This window comes from Centroberyx affinis, unplaced genomic scaffold (genome assembly GCF_046629955.1).
Source record: "Centroberyx affinis isolate AG114_WGS23_722 - 3 ecotype Tasmania unplaced genomic scaffold, CSIRO-AGI_Caff_v1 ptg000806l_1, whole genome shotgun sequence".
NCBI classification, from domain to species: Eukaryota; Metazoa; Chordata; class Actinopteri; order Beryciformes; family Berycidae; genus Centroberyx; species Centroberyx affinis.
This window is the reverse complement of record NW_027279409.1, coordinates 43,531-62,229: the sequence shown is the minus strand read 5'-3', so window position 1 is coordinate 62,229 and position 18,699 is coordinate 43,531. Positions and strand designations below refer to the sequence as shown.

General features: G+C 41.8%; 1 protein-coding gene across 1 annotated transcript in view; it reads right to left on the bottom strand.

Moving 5' to 3' along the window:
* The window catches only part of cita (citron rho-interacting serine/threonine kinase a), a 37,522-nt gene that overhangs the window by 18,148 nt on the left and 675 nt on the right, over nt 1-18,699 (bottom strand). The window contains exons 3-20 of the mRNA XM_071520510.1: nt 18,428-18,569; nt 18,015-18,190; nt 16,672-16,773; nt 14,619-14,761; nt 14,138-14,235; nt 13,846-14,045; nt 13,465-13,618; nt 11,958-12,147; nt 7,952-8,057; nt 5,813-5,956; nt 5,315-5,434; nt 3,398-3,568; nt 2,689-2,742; nt 2,519-2,572; nt 1,915-2,055; nt 1,529-1,654; nt 863-958; nt 397-513 (exon numbers count right to left, since the gene is read on the bottom strand). Of these exons, the coding sequence (XP_071376611.1) occupies nt 397-513; nt 863-958; nt 1,529-1,654; nt 1,915-2,055; nt 2,519-2,572; nt 2,689-2,742; nt 3,398-3,568; nt 5,315-5,434; nt 5,813-5,956; nt 7,952-8,057; nt 11,958-12,147; nt 13,465-13,618; nt 13,846-14,045; nt 14,138-14,235; nt 14,619-14,761; nt 16,672-16,773; nt 18,015-18,190; nt 18,428-18,569 (2,334 nt within the window). The remainder of the gene's footprint in view (nt 1-396; nt 514-862; nt 959-1,528; nt 1,655-1,914; nt 2,056-2,518; nt 2,573-2,688; nt 2,743-3,397; nt 3,569-5,314; nt 5,435-5,812; nt 5,957-7,951; nt 8,058-11,957; nt 12,148-13,464; nt 13,619-13,845; nt 14,046-14,137; nt 14,236-14,618; nt 14,762-16,671; nt 16,774-18,014; nt 18,191-18,427; nt 18,570-18,699) is intronic.

Sequence of the window (18,699 nt, the reverse complement as noted above, 5' to 3'; positions counted from 1 at the left end):
AATTCCACTACATTTGGCCCTTTATCACAAATTATTGTATAAGGAAACAAAGAAAAATAAAGAGTGATGGAATCTAGTCTTCAAACACTCAGAAGAAGCTCACAGGAGAATGAGAAGGTGCCATATGATCACAAACATCACTTTCACCCACTAAGCCCTCCTCAGAGCACAGGAATTACACAGCATCATGTGGGGAAAAAAATAAAATAAAATAAGAAAATAAATACCCATGCGAGTAAACCGTGAAAACATCCAATTCTTTTAATCCCTCCAGTGTGGTTTAAAGCAAGTTTTGTGTCCACTTTATGTATATCTAATTATAATTCTCAGAATCAGTAGTGAATTAATTGGAAAATGCCAAAGTGGATACAATAAAAGCCTTGTATGTTTCCTTACTGCTTTCTGTTCACCAATTTGTTTGCACTTTTCCCTGGACTCCTCCTCCTGCTGGGCCCGTTTGACCTCCAGGCTCTCCTTGTCAGCCAGATCTGCCTTCATCTGGGCCTCCAGAACCTTGATCAGACAGAACCAGTCAATACAACGCAACACGTATGGGCTTTGATTTGACAAATTCACACTAAGGCATTGGTCCTTAGTTTGTCATAAAGATAAAGAAAGACATTAGGACATTAATAAATGCACCAGCTGGCATGGAGGCAGTAATTACTGTGCTGTCAAACCTGACTGTCAAACATACTTACAGCTCTGAGTTGCAACTAACACCTTGATTTATAATGCCTAGACTGACTAGGAATTACACAAGTAAAAATCCTAAGGACAACCTCATGTTGAATGTAAAATCTTCATCTAATTGCAGTTCCACTCGGACACTAGCAGTCTGGGCAATATGGAGCTCTCCCACCTTGATCTTGTCTTCGTAGAGCCTCTCCTTTTGAGCCAGGTGGGTTTCCATCCTCTGGGCTGTCGACTGGGTTTCCCTCAGGTTCTCCTCCAGTTCCTGGAGGGGATGGTATTACAAACATTAGTGGATACTGTATGTTTAACATGACAACCAACAGCAATCAACAATATACAGTCTAACAGTCTAAACAATATACACTACGAAGTGTTCACGTTAATGCAATTGCTGTATGCATCCAACAATTTCATCCAGTATAGTATTCCCTGTCCATTAAAAGCTATTCTAAAAAGAATCCTAATTAACACCAGATACATACAAAAACTTGATAATGAAGAAACTTGCTTTAAAGAGCTGGGACTCCACAAGACGGTTGTAGCGGTGCCCGTTCATGCTGACACACAAGTGGGATAATGTGTATGTTTCAGTCTATGTGTCTGGTGGGAGGCATGCCTTCTGAGTCGACTGCATAGCCATTTGTGAGAGCTCAGCGGTCAAGGAGATCCCTAAAGAGAATTGTTTGTGTAGTGTGCAAATGGGTGTGCTCTAGGATAAGGAGTGACGAGGACAGACTGGGAAAAGGACAGATGAGGAGGAGGCAGGGCGGGGGATGATATTGGGGGAGGAGGGGGGCAGAGTATTAGCAGGCTTTATCTGTAGCTCTCTCACCAGGATCTTCTCAGCCATCTGCTGGATCTGCTGGGATTTTGTCTGAATGTCGTCTTTCAGCTTATTCTCCCGCCGCTCCACCATCTCCAGCCTCTTCACCTGGTTCTCTAGGGTCTTCCTGCCCTCCTGCATACACACAATGACCACAAACAAGAGTGCACAGGGACACACACCAAAAAGAATCACATCATGTTGAACGACTACACAGGTAATTTCTCCAGAGTGAGTTGGTGTAAAGGTACCATTCCATGGGGTATTCCAATTGCAGAAACAGTCAACAAACTCACAGTTTATAACAAACAACTATTGGTGAGCTTTTCTTCAACATTGCCTATCCCCACCAGCATCAGTTGTGTGTGATTTAGTAGCTAGATTGAGTCTGGTACCTCTGTCTCTCTCAGGCGGCGTTTGAGTGTGTCGCTGGGGTCGGTCTTGCCTCGCAGGCGCTCCAGCTCTCGCTCCAGCCGCTCTTTGGCCTGCCGGATGTTCTGCAGCAGCTCGGTGGCTTCTGTGCTGGCTTTCACTGCCTGGGGGAGGTCAGGAGGTCAAAGGCTGTTAGTGGATCCCAGGACGAGCCTCTTGATATGACTGGGTAATCCCTAGCCACTGAGACAGCAATAACTAAAGGCCACACCAAGGAATAAACAGAGCAGTACAGGCAGGCTGCAGAAATGGTAGAACTAATTTGCTAATAAAATTAGTTATGGAAACATTGTAAAATTGCCAAGTCAAATTCAATGAACATAGATAAATATATATGCCATGATGGCTTACTTTTCAGATAATGATGAGGGACATCATAAGATGTTAGTGACTGAGGGTAAAGAACAAATAATATTCTCTAAAATAAATAGGAAATAGAAAAAGCAGGGGTTTTTTTATTACACGATGACAGTAGCTATGTATTTGATGACAACACATTTTTTCCTCAACTACTAAGGGACTTTACCCTAGACCCTAGTCAGAAACTGAAGTCAGAAATGCACTTACCTTGGAGAGTTTGTCCTGAAGCTCTTGGATTTTCAACTGCTGCTCAGAATTGGTCTAAAAAAAAAAAAAAATAGGCTCAGTGAGTGAGAGCTCAGTCATGACAGATTAGGATAACTACTGCTCAAGCCATGTAGATCTGACAAGGGAGAAATAGGCTGATCCTTCCTTACCTTCTCAAGTTTGGAAAGAAGCTCTTCCACCTCAGCTTTGCCCTGCTCCTTAGCCTAAAAACACAAAGCAAAACACAAAGCACATCATGGAGACGGATCTGTACCGTACATCCTCAAAACCTCTTTTCTTTTGTGAGCGAGTATGTTTTGTTAATTGTATGTAATGCATTATCAAATAAGACAATTTAGACATAAATCATTTTTCTCCTATCAAATAATTTCGTTATTTTTGTGCCTTTTTCCATATGACTATCAAGCCCAAAATGAAATCTTCAAATTTCTTGCTCCTCAGTGTGCAAACGAGTTTGCAACTCGCACTTGAGTCGCACTTGAGTCACAAGTGGACTTCAGACTTGACTCTATATTAGTGACACGTGAACAATGCGCATCAGTAAAAAAAGAAATGGCATCAATGTTTTGTATAAAAAGACTATGACGTATATAAACGTCGGTGCAGCGCCTTTTATAATGACATTTGGCTTATAAAAGGCCCATTGGACCAGACTTAAGGACTACAATTTGCAATGTCTGCGGTATCACAACCAATGCTGGATCAACATATTTCTTAGAAATAACTATGTTATGGTTTTCGCAGACTCCGACTAGTCCCTCAGAGACTTGAGACTTGACTTGGATTTGAGCTCAAAGACTTGAAAATTGACTTGTTATTGCATTACACGACTTCTGAGCATCTCTGGTTCCAGCATACCTTCTGGATTCTCTGCTGGTATTCCACAGCTTTCCTTTTGAGGTCCTCACTGGTTTGTCTGGAGTCTCTAAGTTCAGACTCGTAGAGGTCGCTGCGGCGCCGGGCAGCCGACAGGTCCTCCTCCAGCTGCCTGATGGTGACTTGCATCTCCTCCAGCTGGGCATGGTACTCCTGAGACCAGAGACACCAGATTGTGGACAGCAATATGGAGCATAGTTTTAGATTATTACACTGTTCTGAATTTAAAACTATGGGAACGCCCAATGTCCAAACAATATGCCACCATATTACCTATATGGTAATAACTTGGTGAGGAGAAATGCTCTTCCTGTTTATTCTCAGGACAGAAATTCTTTGAACTTTCAAATTCTGTTTTTTGATTCTGTGTTTGATGGGGATTAAATCCCACTATCCAACCCATTTCTGATCTGGTCTCTGCTCCCCTGTCTTCCTCTTATTGAGATAATCAGCAACATGCTACAAAGACTCACTTCTTGATAAAAGTCATCACTATTGATGATGGTGATCACAGAGAGACCATCTATAGTGAGACCCCCTTGGGTCAATCAGTGTAGAATGCATTGGTGAGATGAATCATTACCCCACATTTTATCAAAATCTGATCAGTGGTGTCTGAAACATCGCACATGACACATGGACAAATGTAAAAACATACAAGAATTGTACAGTCGTTTATGAACGAACACACAAATGATACAGCACCCTCCTTGAGTCAATCAGTGTAATTTTGAAAATGCAACTGGTGCGATGCATTATATCCACGTTTCATCACAATTCAATCAGAGATCAGAGTCTGACATATTGCTTGTGATGAACAGACAGATGAACAGTGGAGACCAATCTACAGTTCTCCCCCCAATTTAATTGTGGGGAACAAAAAGATCATTACATAAAGGCAAGTTATTTAAAAGATTATGTAGCTTTATCCAGCCTAAACTCCTGAGGCAGTCACTCTGTCTGTGATCTGCACTTTAATTTGTGTTATTTATTGTTATGTCTTATGTCTCGTTCTTTCAGTATTGTTTTGTTTTGTTTTGGTAAAGTCTACTGACACACCCTGGTGTGATATTGCACTAAATAAACTTTGAATTGGCTTGACTAATTTGTTTTCCCTCGAAAATAAAAAAGGGATTTTTTTCCCAGACACAATTGCTGATTTTGTTCAAAATATTGTGATAATAACAATACTGAAATGTGAAGCTAGCATTGTGTATCAAACCAAACCGTGAGCTGAATGTATCATTACATCCCTCTCATCTAGACTTTCAAACAGACAATAGGGACCTGCCAGACGACCTCAGGCAGTACAAGCTGGAGACGAGAGGGACAAAAACTGAGTTATAGTAGTCTAAGCAAGAAGAGATGAAATCATGGGTGAGTGGGTGAGAGAAATTAAACTGCTAAATTTTGTGATATAGGCTGACAAGACGTGGGTTTATTTTTTACTTAAATATCTTTCCAAGTTGAGCTGTAAGCTGTTTGCTCGTTGAAGCTCAAATTTGCATCAAAATATTGTAAATATAGTGTATGTGTCTGTGCGGAGGGTGTCTGAGGAAATGAGCAGTCTCCTCCACTTTAGTGCTCCATTAGATTGCCCTGCAGGGATGCCATCTGCATGGGTGCCATCTGCAGGGGATGACCTTTATGAGCACTGAGGAGAAGGGTGTCCTCCAAGGGGCATCCCTGTCTGTGTAACAGGGAGGCTGTGAGGGGGGGAATAACCTCACTACTGCTTTTGTAACTCAACTATTACCTGTGATAGTATAATAAGGAGGACACTGTGGAAAGTGGAATTTGTTTTGTATACACTTTAGAAAATAATATATCCTGATGACAATATTATCATGATGAGAAAGAGGAGACAGAGAATCATTAGAAGAGAGAAGAGTTAAGTACTTGTTCCTTGATCTCCTGCAGCTTGTTGCTCTGTTCGCGGATATCGTGCAGCAGCTGCATGGCCTTGTCATCCTCTTTAGAGACCTCCACACGTGCCTCTTCCAAGCTTCGCTTCAAGCTCTGCAAATACACATATGCACACAAACAAAAAGCTTCTGTTGGCCTAAATCAATATCCATCTTTGACAAGAACTGAGGATCTCTCTCTCCCACTTCCTCCATCTGTCTCTTCCTCCCTCACTACCGTCTCTCTCTCCCCCCCATCTCTTCTTGTGTCTCTTTCTCCCTTGGCTGTCCCTGTGTCTCTCTCTATCTCATGTGTGAAACACACACTTATGTGAGAACACGCAAAGCTCCTGCCAGCCTCAACCCATTGCTGATTTGAGATCCGGTGACAAGATCACAAAATCTCTCACTCACACAGACACACACACACAGACACACAGAGACACACACAGACACACACAGACACACACAGACACACGGTGATGTGACTCACGCTGCACTGAGTAATGTAGGTGGCAAGGTCTTGCTCCAGGATGCTCCTCTGGGTCTCGGAGGCCTTCAGCTCCACATCCTTCTGGTGGAGCACTGACTCCAGGTCAGTCATCTTACGCTGGAACCTGGAGATCTCCTGCTCCATCTGATCACACAGCAGGAGACAACACAATCGCCACTTCATAGTACTACACCTTCTGTATGCTTGTTACTATTGGGCTTGCTTAAAGTTAGCATACTCATGCTTTTCATTTCTTCTTTATTATTTTCTCCAACACTACTACTTAAACTACTTAAATACTTTCAGCTAGAGACTCTGTTCTAACTTCAACATGTTCAGATATATTAGGCAGCAATTAGTGTTTCCTACTGTCAATTTATGGTCAGGCACTCAAGCCTACTTCCTCTCTAACTATCTGTTTGCATTTTTAAAATGGCTAATGCAAGCAGCAGTTCTGAGGATGATGAGCCTTCAAGAAAGCTTTCAAATTTTCCAAGACTAGAGTACAGCATATTGTGAGAACACTTCAAGGAATGTAATAGTAATATCATAACATGCATACTGCAAATTTAACTTAGCTTACCACAGCAGCACCACAAGCTTGCTCAACCTATGTCAAGCCAGCCGGAATAAAAATAGGACTACTGGTCAGAATTTTTCAAATAAAACCCATATTGATGAACTTTGCAACGTTTTTTGTGTAATACAAAGTTGAAAATAAAGAAAATACGCATGGGGGGGATCTGTCTTTCACAGTATTCATAGCATATAAGATGCTATATGTTGGGCTACCAAAAATACATAAAGAAAGACAAACCACATACAAGGGGTCTTGGAATGAACAATCTGGACAAAGTACATTAACATTTTATTTTGAAGGCAAAATGGCCTTACTTTTAAAAAAAAAAAAATTTATTCTGGCTCTCTCTGGCTGGCTTGTTGGAGCTGCTTTAGTATTTGAAAATAAAACATCTTCACAGTTAAGGGTAAATTATACTTCTGTGTCGAATTGCCGCCATAGCAGCGTAGGTGTCTACAGCGGTGTGAGCATTTATGGTTCTGCGTCAGTGATTGTGCACACAGACCACCAAAAATGCTAGACGGTAGTGCCGTGCTTTGTTAACATGGAAGTAATAACAGAACAAGTAGTGGTGTTTACATTCTGACACTGTTTTTCTTCTCACCATGAATTCAGTGGCATCTGGTAGTCTTTATAGTTCAGAGATGAGGTGTCCTACAAATCAATATATTTGCAAACCTGCTCAGCTAGTCTCTCTTCGATCTGCTCCATTATCTTCACTATTGGCCGACGTCAACCGGATACAGATAGGAGCTGTTATTGGTCGCTTTATGTGTAGTTACATTTTTGGAGAGGTGCACGTAATCTACAGCGGCAGCCTCTGCGGGCAACGCCATAGCTACGCCCAGAGGTTCGACGCAGAAGCATAAATTACCCATAAGTGTAAATGTGTTATGTTAGCACAGCATTAGCTATGGTGCTCCTAGCATGACATAACTCTAGAGACAATATTTTTTATTATGCCATATCTTTAACAAAACAATGTTGTTGTACCCTACAGAGCATGGTGGCTGAAGTGCACCAGTAGTAGTAACAATAACCTTAGTTTCAGTTTCTATCAACTAATGATGACAAAGCATTGCTACTGTTTACATTTCTTCTAATCTGACTAAATCACTAGAATAATCAATAGAATAGTCGACAACTTTTCTCAGGCCGATTTTGACAACACGCATTAGGAAAGAGGTGAAAATATCAACACAGCTAGTCTGCATGTGTGGCTATTTGTTTATATCATTACATCTCACAGAAATCTCCACATAGCACACGTTAGTTTCAGGATTGGTTACAGGGTCTGAAATCGCTTATTGCAGGTTTAAGCTGAAGCAAGCATACTTTCAGCTAGCCCACACATTTTCTCCAGGAAACATACTTTTCTAGTTTACACTGAGCTTTAGGTCAGGTTTGACAGATTGATAGATTGATACACTACACAAATGACTCATTTATAATAAAGACTAATTATGTAATACTGAAATACAAATGACCACTAGCAATCATTGTTGCGTATACGTGAGCCCTATAGCTGAAAGCTCAACAGAAGCCTACTACAGGCTTACCTTGTGACATTTGTCTTGGGTTTCTTGTAGTTCTTTGCTTTTGAGGTGCAGTTTCTTTTCCATGGAGTTGGTCTTGGCAGGAGAGTTGAGGCCTGCAGACACTGACCTGGGGGCAGCAACATATACAGTATTTAAGTTCACTGATAGTATAGTGGAACACAAATATTGCATGCCTCACCTGCATGACATTTAAACCTGACAAGCATGCCTTCATCAAAATGAACATGCTGTCACTGGGCATGAAAATGTGTCAGTATTATGCACTCCAATTATGCAGCAGAGTGATACTTTATTGATCTCTGTACAGAAATGATCTTTTCACTTGCCCTGTCCAGGGAGGTCAGGTACCAAATCTGTCAAACAAAATCAACATCTTGCTTACAAAATCATGTAGCCTAAGCCAAAAGAAAAAAAAAAGAATTCTTCAAAACCTGAAAAAACTTCAAATCCTGTAACAAAGTATTGATCCTTTTGAATAGCTCAGTTCTCTAGTCATATCAGCCAGCCAGAAAGAGTCTGATTGGCTGTCTCATCTCATGATATAAGTCCACATCCTATAACAGCATGCCCTGACAGTATCGGACCTGTAAATGTGCTGGTTGATATTCAGACACACCACCCACACATAATAAATGAGCAACAGACACTGAGGGCATATTAAAACACATCAACAAGAATTTCTTTTTTAAGAAGCAATTGTGAAGAAAGTCCAGTTATATATAAACTGCAACAATAAGGTTGGCATTAAGCTTAGCATTTTCTCAGCTGCTAATCTGACGGCCGATAAGCTATAATGCGCACACCCTCTCTGCTACTCATCAAGGTTTATGACAACAAACAGCATATTTTTGTAGTGAGAAAGAGCTGAGTAGGCTATAAATTAACAGTTGTGGTTCAGTTATGCAGGAGAAAAGAACCCGTATGAATGAACCAGCATCCTAGACCCAGAAATATCTGCACTGTTTGCCCAACAAAATACTGTGAGAGGAGGATTTTGGGTTGCACTCTTGCTTGGTCTACAGAGCCCTGTAGTGGGCATAAATCACTCAATTTTAGTCCATGTAATGTGCGGCGCAATTTTGCTGCCATCCTTTGGGCATAATTTATCTGTTTAGAGTACAACACAAAGTCAATGTTTCACCCTCGTCTTGACCAGAGAAAAGGTGATTCTGAATTGAAGTTGTCTGAAAAATGAATGGGCCCCGTATGAATGAGTCTACAAATACCACAGAGGGATCTTTAATAAAGTTGACTCAGACTGAGTCACAGTGTTAAAAATAATCACGAAAGAGAGCACTGCTGCCTTTGCCTCGCCGCATCAAGCAGCCTCTCCCTGACACACATATATACATTTGGCTTACATCAACTGCAAACAAAAACAGTACCCCCCCACCCCTTCACACACACACACCCACCCACCAACCAGACTTCTTCACAGGATTTTCTGACATGGTGGTGTTTGGTCACTGTAGATGAAATGAAATTGCACTCCAGCTAATTTAATCGATGGCTGATAAAAAATGTACATGTTGGTGTTCAAAATTCAAAAAGTTGTGCAATGCCATTGTTAAACAATTTGTAGACATTATGACAGTTATGAAGTTTTTTTTTTTTTTTTTTTTTTTTTTTTACTTATACAACCATATTCACAATTTTGTCTACTGTTTTTCTGTTTTTTCAGCAGTACCTATATGGTTTATAGATAATTTAACAAAATTTGAATTTCTACTGCGGTAGGCCTACATCAAGCATCCACTGCAGTTTTGGACGTCTTTGGATGTCTGAGGTCTTTATGTAAACACTGCGAGGCTTGTCCAGTTCCTTCATTTTAAAACAAAAGATAGGCTAGGAGAACATTAGGCATAGTGTACATTTAAGGTTGGCACAAACTGTGAAAGTCTTGATGGGGAACATGAAAAGCTTGCCAAATATCACACCCTGACAGTAAAGACCTAAAGGAGAGCTAGACCAAAACGAATGCTGTACAGAAGCCTATAACAGCATGAAATAGAAGAGTGCTGGAAAAGCATTTTTTGGTGATGGTTCTAGATTGGCTATTTGAGGGATCAGTTGTGCAATTTTCTCCATTTGATCCATATAGTTTTGGTTAGAATTAACAGAGTCTTTACTTGTAAAAGAAAGCAAAAACATTTCTATGAAATTTTCTTAACTGCAATCTAATGATCTGCCCACCATTTGTTGTTAGGTAGGCCTATAATTCCAGATTTAAGAGAATATCAATGACAATTTGTTGGAGGCACAGGTCATACTGTTACTGCACCTCCAACAGGAGAAGCGAAATAAAAAAGGAGCATTTTTTTTAAAAACAGAAAAGCCAAAGGCACCGTTTTCTTCACTGAGGAGCATGGTAGCTGGGCATGACTTGGTCCAGCTGTGGACAGATAATAAATGAGTAGCCAGCGCTGACTGCATTATTGAAGAGAGACAAAGGGAGACAGGGGCTCAGCAGGAGTATGTGAGTTAAAGACTTGGCAGCACTGGTCAGCTACATAGACTGTCTCCAAAGAGAGTAGAACACACACATTCTCACACCACGCACCCATGGAATAGAATACGTACACACACACACACACACACACACACACACACACACACACACAGACCACCTTGCAAACACATTTCTGACACTAAACCACAGACGGCTTCGTATAAATTTGAGGCAAGCTGTGGGATTTGTGTTGTTGTGTTTTACTAATGAGGAGACAGACACACAAGTTCACACAGAATAAGGAAAGAATAGCAGGAAACCCCAAAACACATGATTAGCATTTCATTATGCCTGGCTCTGGGTGCATTTCTCTTTCCTCTTTGGCTTTTTAATGAAGAAAGCGCACACATACGCACATGCATCACACACACACTGCTCTCACACACACACACACACACAAAATTTAACACAATCTATTAGCTTTGAGCTGCTCTTCATCAAATGCAGTAAAGGGAATGACTGGCTTCAGTTAAAAACCATGAACAGATGACTGCTGGTGGAACAGCAAGGGACAGAGACATTAGAAGAGGGAGAACGTGGAAAAAAAAAGAGGAGGAGAGGAGGGGAGACGGGTAAAGATGGGGGTGGGGACTGGGGAAAAAAAAACATCATGGTGGTAACCATAGAAATAGATTCTCTTCCCCAATCTGGGCTCTCATCCTTTTCCCTGTCTAATCTGGTAATGCTTTTTCTTCCCTTTCTGTTGCTGCTGCTGTCATGATCCGCAGTCTACAGCACTATCAACCTGCTAGATCAGTGCCACAGGGCTACAGAAATGAAGCCCATCCTCTTGCATTATTATCAAAGGTTAAGAAGCCAAAGACCATTTGGGGTAATGACGGTCCCAAAACCCATGCTATAAAAGTCATGAGCCCATTATACTGCACAGTAACACACAAGCACAATAACAGCAGGGAGGGTGGGAGTGTGCGCGTATGTGTGTGTGTGGGGTTCCACCTCTCAGCAAACCTCATTGACACACTCAGTCGCATACCAATCAGCGCCGATGGCAAAGATAAACGCCAGCTCACATCCTCCGGCCCATTCAGTTGATCTATGGGATCCTCATGGATCTCACTGGGAGACACTACGTTTGATCCCATACACAAAAACAGGCTTTTAATGGTGGAATCAGTAGAAGAAAGCGCCACAGAACAGGGGGATCCCTCCCCTCCCTCCCTCCTCGTCTGACACAGCATACGGCCAAGCCCATTTTAGCCCCAACAGGCACCAACACCAATGACACTGATACAGCACCAACTGCCCAGGGCACTACACTAGGGTGCCTGGAACAAGGCTATCTGGAAATTGTTGCCGTGGTAATGAGGAGTCTAAGGGCAGAACTGCTGCCAACTGTAACGGAGGGTCTTTAACCAACAAAGGTGTGTTAAAGAGGTGTGTGCAGGAGGATCTCTCTGTTGACTAACAGAAAGAGAGAGGGGGGGGGGGTGTCTTTGAAATAAGCCAGGCAATGCATAGTAAACAGGTAGTACTTACTCTGCTTTGGCCAATGTTGTCAATGCCCTGCTGAAGAACCAGCCTAGAAAGGGCAGATCCTGGCCCTGGAAGCCCGCTGGTAGAGCTCCTCGCTGGGCTGGTGGGGCTGGCCGGGGGGCTGCCTGCTCCGGCTCCTCAAAATTAGAGGTGTCATCTTCGGCATGCAGCGCAGGAACGAAAGGCGGGAGGACTGCAGGAGAAATGATGAGAGGAAGGAGTAAGAGAGGGCAAGGAAAAAGAGAGCAGCGATGAATAAGGTAATAAAAAAAAAAACAAGGAGAAAGGGGAGAGAAAAGGGAGGCGAGGAGGAACGGAGCACAGCGGTGGGAGCCTAGAGTGCGGTAAGTCGCGCATTCATGCACATGCTGCCTCTGTCCCTCCCTCCCTCCTGCTCTCTCTCTCTCTCTCTCACACACACACGCTCACTTGCTCTCCCTCACTGCAGCAGCACAAGCTAATCAGCTGGAGCCAAAGCTGAAGCATAAAGCTCTGCCAGTATCCAATTATCAACAAACCCTGTCTGTAATTGCATCACACACATTTATTCATGTATTCTTTTTTTTTTTTATGTTGTCTTTCATATTTAGTACTCAAAGAAAATCAATCAGTCAATAAATCAATTAACCAATCACAATTAGCCAATCCCTTCCCACACATGCTCACATACACAAAACGCTACTGCATTTCAAAACACATCATTGTAGTCTAGTAATCATGTGGATCTTGAGCAAAACAACTGGATTTATTAATGCTTTGCAATGATGAGCATGTTGCACTATAGCTGGAAGTAAGGTTATAGCCACTGTGCTCAAAGGAAATCAATGTTTTAATAATCCATTCAGAATTACAAAAAGATATGTGTGTACATATGAAGACATGAATCTATTCTGCCACTACAGAACTGTGGTTCTATAATTCGACTATGCTTCATTGATAATGACCATTAATGTGAACGTTATTGATGCAATTTCCCACAATTGGTCAGGGGACATTATCAATTTCTTTTCATTCAATGCAGTCTCAGGTTTGGTGGGTGACAGTCAGGTTCAACAAACGCATGTGTATTTCCTCCACAGCAAGCATGTCTGGTGTCACTAGCGTAAAAGATTTCTGCTGCGTCTACTGAGAAGCAGATGAGCTGCAGATCTTCACTCTGTGTCTCCCTCTCTTCTTGTCTCTCCCTCCTCCTCCTCTGGAAAGAGCTGGCCTACTGCCAGCAACACACAGAATCTCATTATTTTACTACTACCGACACCACCACTGGCAAAGCTATTGCTGTGTGTTGTCTGCGTGAGTGCACGCGTGCCTGCATGTGTGTCTGACATGTACACACTGTATATTATCAACGCCACTGATTAGACTGCATGTTCAAATTTCACAACCAGTCCCATATCATCTGCCCAGTAACAGTGTGATCACCGTCACTGTGGCATTTCAAGCCAAATTGAGCATTTTCACCGCAAAGGTAGGAGAACGGAGAAGTCTCAAGGGTGATGATTCTCCTCACCTTGTCTCAGGTTGTTCCAGTCCACACTGGAGAAAAAGGTGTGACAGCGCAGTCCCTGAAAACCCAGCCGCTCCTTGGCTCCGCACAGTAAGCTCTGCACCAGGTCCACAAACTGCTTACTGGCCCGCGGCTCCTCTGGAAACTTCAGGAATCGCTGGGAACAAATAACATGGATAAGGATTGATTAGATAACAGACAGACTGATCAGATATTCCTCCAGGGATTACAGACTGCATATCTCCACTGAGTATGGTAAAAGTTGACAATTTAATTCTTAATTCCTCTGGAATTCCATGTTGCTTCCAGATTTTCAAACCACAGAGGTCAGACATGAGCATACAGTGTTAATGTCAGTACCAGTCCATATGAGAGGCTGTGTACCTGGAAGTTGAGGATGTTGTGGACGGTCTTGGCGGAGGTGCCACCAGAGAAGGGAGATTTGGCGTAGATCATCTCATACGCTAAGACCCCAAGGGACCACCAGTCACACTCAGTCCCGTAGGTGTTGTGAGAGCCCCCATTCATGGCTGTCAGGACTTCAGGGGAGAGGAAGTCCTGGGTCCCTACAGGCACTGTGGGAGCTGCCACCTGAAAATATATTACAACAAATTTCACACTGATGCATTGTCAAGCATAGAGGTTCATACATAGAGCAACTTCCATACAAATCTACTTACCATTTTGTTGGCAGTCAGTTTGGCAGCTGATCCAAAGTCTGCTAGCTTAATGTGACCCGTCCGATCGATGAGAACGTTCTCTGGTTTCACATCTCTGCAAGTTGATCATTTAGAAGAGATCTGACACTGCTTTTACACAGCTATTTGTTGCCCGAGTACCACAATATGTTTATTGCATTGAGGATAACAGAATCCATCTGCCATGTTTTGTATTACATAACATTACACCCAGGGTGCTAGGTTAAATTACAATTATTTTTTTTAGAGATATTTTTTTCCTGACCAATTACCGTTTTCCTGAATCATGCACATTTGGTCTTTCAATTAAACCAAAAGGATGGCATTCAACAAGGACCTCAAAGTAGAAGTTCTCATTTAGGATCACTGGTCCTAGTTCCTTGACCATGTTATTCCTTAAGACCTTGAAAGGCCAGCCCTCCCACTCAGAGAGGTTGGATTCAGTAGCTGGTGTGTTACCTGTGGACGTAGCCCAGCTGGTGGACAGCATGGATGGCCTCTACCAGCTCAGCCAGATAGAACTGAGCCATGGACTCATCAAACTGATCCTCATATCTGTTCAGCAGGGACATCAAGTCGCCGCCTGGCAAGTACTCCATTGCCTGAAGACACATGCATACACGGTTAGAAATTGGTAAGGTAAAACTATGATCAGTTCTTGGATATTTGCTTGAATGAGATCAAGATTAAAATTAGCAGGTCTCATATGCAATTGATACATGTATGAATAGCTACATATAGGCCCATATTTAGAAGAAAAAAATAAAAAAGGGACAAGTGTAGGACTACATTTTAGGACTACAGTTTACATCAAAGCTCTAGTCAGCTTTATTTGTAGCTGCTTAAGCTCCTAGGGCGGTTCTCCTGATTATAGATTCGGTTATGTAACACTGGATACTATTACAGATTTATCTGTGATACTGCAGTCAAAGGCTTAGTCTTCAATGCCCCAAATTATACCAGCACTAACTGCAAAATCTTTATGTATCTTATTTATCCATGTTTATAGGCTAAATATAGGCCTATGTTTTCATTTATAGCATGATGTTGAGACAAAAAAAAGATACCTCTTTCAGCACCTTTAAATTTTGGGGACACAAATCAACATATCAAACTTGATCTAGTTTGACATTCAAGTTCTCTTTTCTGTCAACACTGCTATTGGCATTCTAAATGTAAGAAGCTGGAGAGAGGCATCGGTCAGGCTGATTTGAGTTGTATGGTAGCAGCCATACAGCCATGCAGGCGAGCCCCTGGTGCATGAATGGTCGACGAGACTGAATGAACGGCAGCATTCTCCAGTGTTACCTAGCAACAGGGAGACTGGGCGCCTCTCTGACACATGGATAAAGATGGATGCTTTGTATTTTTCTCCATGCTCAGTTAGGGAGCAGGGTGAGACAGAGGGGGAGTGGAATTAGAGAAGGGGGAAGAGTGGAGACAGAGATGCAGGGGAAGTGGAGGAAGATGTACAGAGAGGGTGCGCTGAGAGAGAAATGGAGGGCAGCATGAAAGGCTTGAATAGGCAGGAACATCAATTTCCTACAATTTGAGCCAGTCTAACAGGTGACCAAAGATTATATAGATTATTTGGAGGCTGTGTCAGACAGCCTTGATGGAGATTGTACTGAATGTTCTCTGTGGGGAAAAGGACAAATGGACACTGTGTGTCATCCTCACTTATGACATTGAGTGGTACAGGCACAGCATAGGGGGCCTCACTGTTACAAACTACTGTATGCCAATGCTGCTACACTGGAACAATTCTTCAGCTTTGAGTGTATACTTGTAATGTGCATTTGTTTAGTCTACTGCCATTCAGTGCGTCTTGTCTGCACTATATGAGAGGTCCTGTTACGTTTAACTGTCTTGTAATTGGTCACCACCAATTAACCAAGTCAATCTGTCGGTGAATAAAAGCAATTCTGATTTTGAGTGAACAGGCGGCAACTCATAAAAAAGTTTATTCTGTCTTCAATAAGTTGTTCTCTATTTAAAAAGGGACCTCACAGTCCATTTCCAGAAAATGACATCACAGGAATCTTTATCTCACCTACTAATGTATTTCAAAACAATCAGATGGTTGGCGCCATAGTGTGTGAATGGAATGACTCCAAGCCTACTTTCTTTCACTGGATTGGGAACTGCCACACTCCCGCCTGCTTCAGGCTAGTCTAAGTGATTTGTTCAACAGATGACATACACTGCTTGCCTAGTAAATAATGGCTGAACTAGGGATCACAGTGGTATCAGAAATCTTTCTCAGTCAGTACAGTCCAATGAAGAGGCTACTTCTAGGCCTATACTATAGCACATAGGCCTGTACTATGCTTGTAGGCATTAGAGCTCATACTACTTCACCAGTATTACATAGCTTGTGTTATTTGGCTCAGCATACTTATTATAGCTTATAGACTACCTGCCATTTAACCTATGGGAATACATAAAAGCACATCAAATGCACAAGTCATTTTAGTCCATTCTCAAGATAGGAGCCATACTGTAGTCTTACCAGGTAGACATGTTCTTTATCCTGGAAGGCATAGAGAAGCTGTGGGATCCAGGGGCTGCTATTCAGAGTCAGGATCCTCCGCTCCTCTTCATGAAAAACCACCTGAGAGGAATTAGAAAGCAACATAGTCAGCAGATGTGACAAAAAGCTAGACACCAACAGTAACTATCACCTAAATACATGGAACAGCAGTGCACATGCATTATTCTTATTCTGAGTAATGCATCAGCCACATAAACTCACACATAAAATCTGTCTAAAAGCCATTACCTTTGGGGCTTCAAATGGTTTAAATCTAAAACCTTGACTATTTTAATGCAATTTAATTCAATAACTAAGGTGAAATTTGGGAACCTTTCTTGTCACGGCACATATTAATTAACTCCTTGATGATACAAGATCATGCCCTGAGGTCCACCTCCCATATTAAACACTAGCCTGAACTTTAATTTCCTAGCTTCAGTTTCTGCTACAGCAGAAAAGTATTTCCTCTCTCTTTTGGATGCGTGTTTGCAGGATGTCATTTCACATTATGCAAACATAGCCACAGGGGGCTTCATCAAGACATTTCTTCAACATGCAAGATGTTCTTTTTATTGCTCTCTTCAGATCCCTAGCTGTAGCAACTCATGTACTATTCTGACTCAGATCCCTCTGGTCTATTAATCACATGCCGGGAAGCACGACTGTGAATTCAGATTGGTCTTGGTCTTTGTTTGGCTCTATACAACCCTATAGCACCCTCTATTGGGTGTTTCTCCAACTGCAACTTCTAAAGCAGACGATACTCAGTAGGACAATGTTTGCATATTTGGGACAGTGCAAAAGAAGTGAAAAACAAAAAAATCTAATCTAAAAATCTAACTTTCCCAATCCTACAGATTCACAACATACAAAATAAATGCAAAGTAGTACAAGTTTATTACAAGAGGGTTTCTACACATTTTTGTTAATCTGATTCTACTTATTTGTGATTATTCCATGACAAATAGCACAATTTCTGTGGCAAATATTTGTCAGCATCCATGTTAATTTATTTTAATGAGTAGTTGATTTGAATGACTATTCAAATCAAATTGTTTGTAGGTTATGAAATGGGCCTCAGGTAATCAGTAAATCTTTACATTTCTAATCCTTTATAAAAAGGTAGCTAGATCTAGCAGTAGCCAAGCTTGGAATAAACACTTGATACTGGTTTGAAAAAAATACAAAACATGGTATTTCCAAATGACAGTGACATACAACTGTGGATAAATTTTTTTGAAATTCTATCACTTTTCCACATTTTACATGACCATAGGAACCTTGTCACAATGTTTCAATATAATGCAAGCAAATCTTACATTTTCGTGAGTGCGTAAAACTGTCTTGTCCATGATTTTCAGGGCACAAACATCCCCAGTGACTTTCTCTCTGACTACTTGGACTTCGGCGAAGCGACCGCGACCCACCACTGCACGCACGTCAAAGTCATGAAGTCCAGGTTGCAGGGTCTGTAGCTCTGACACCACGTCAGAAACTGTCTCACAGACACACACAGACAGGAAAATACACAAAGGTTCTGCTACCATGGTTTGTGAGGATTTAGGTGTAAAAAAAACAACAACTTTTAGAATGTAAAATGCAAACCATATTACAACAGCGTATACTGTCAGTAAATAAATAACTTGGCAACAAAATGAACAGCTTGTGAATTAGGAATTCAGTTATCTACATAGAAAGAGGAACACTATGCGTATATAAAATGTATGCTTACACTTGTTGACAAAGTTGGCCACATGTTGTATCTTCATGAGTTCTGGGGAGGTGCACTCCTGGTAGAGCAGCAGCAGAGCCTCCAGAAACTCTTCCCGGCCCAAAGTGCATCCTCCCTGCTGCCCACACAAGCTGACCCGGCCCTGGGGACAATGCATAAACACAGGATGAGGAAGTCAGTTACTGTCAGCTACTGCATGTTGCTATAAACTGCCTGGAATAGATTTAGACAATGCATATCTACACCAAGTTAGCAATACCATATTAAACATG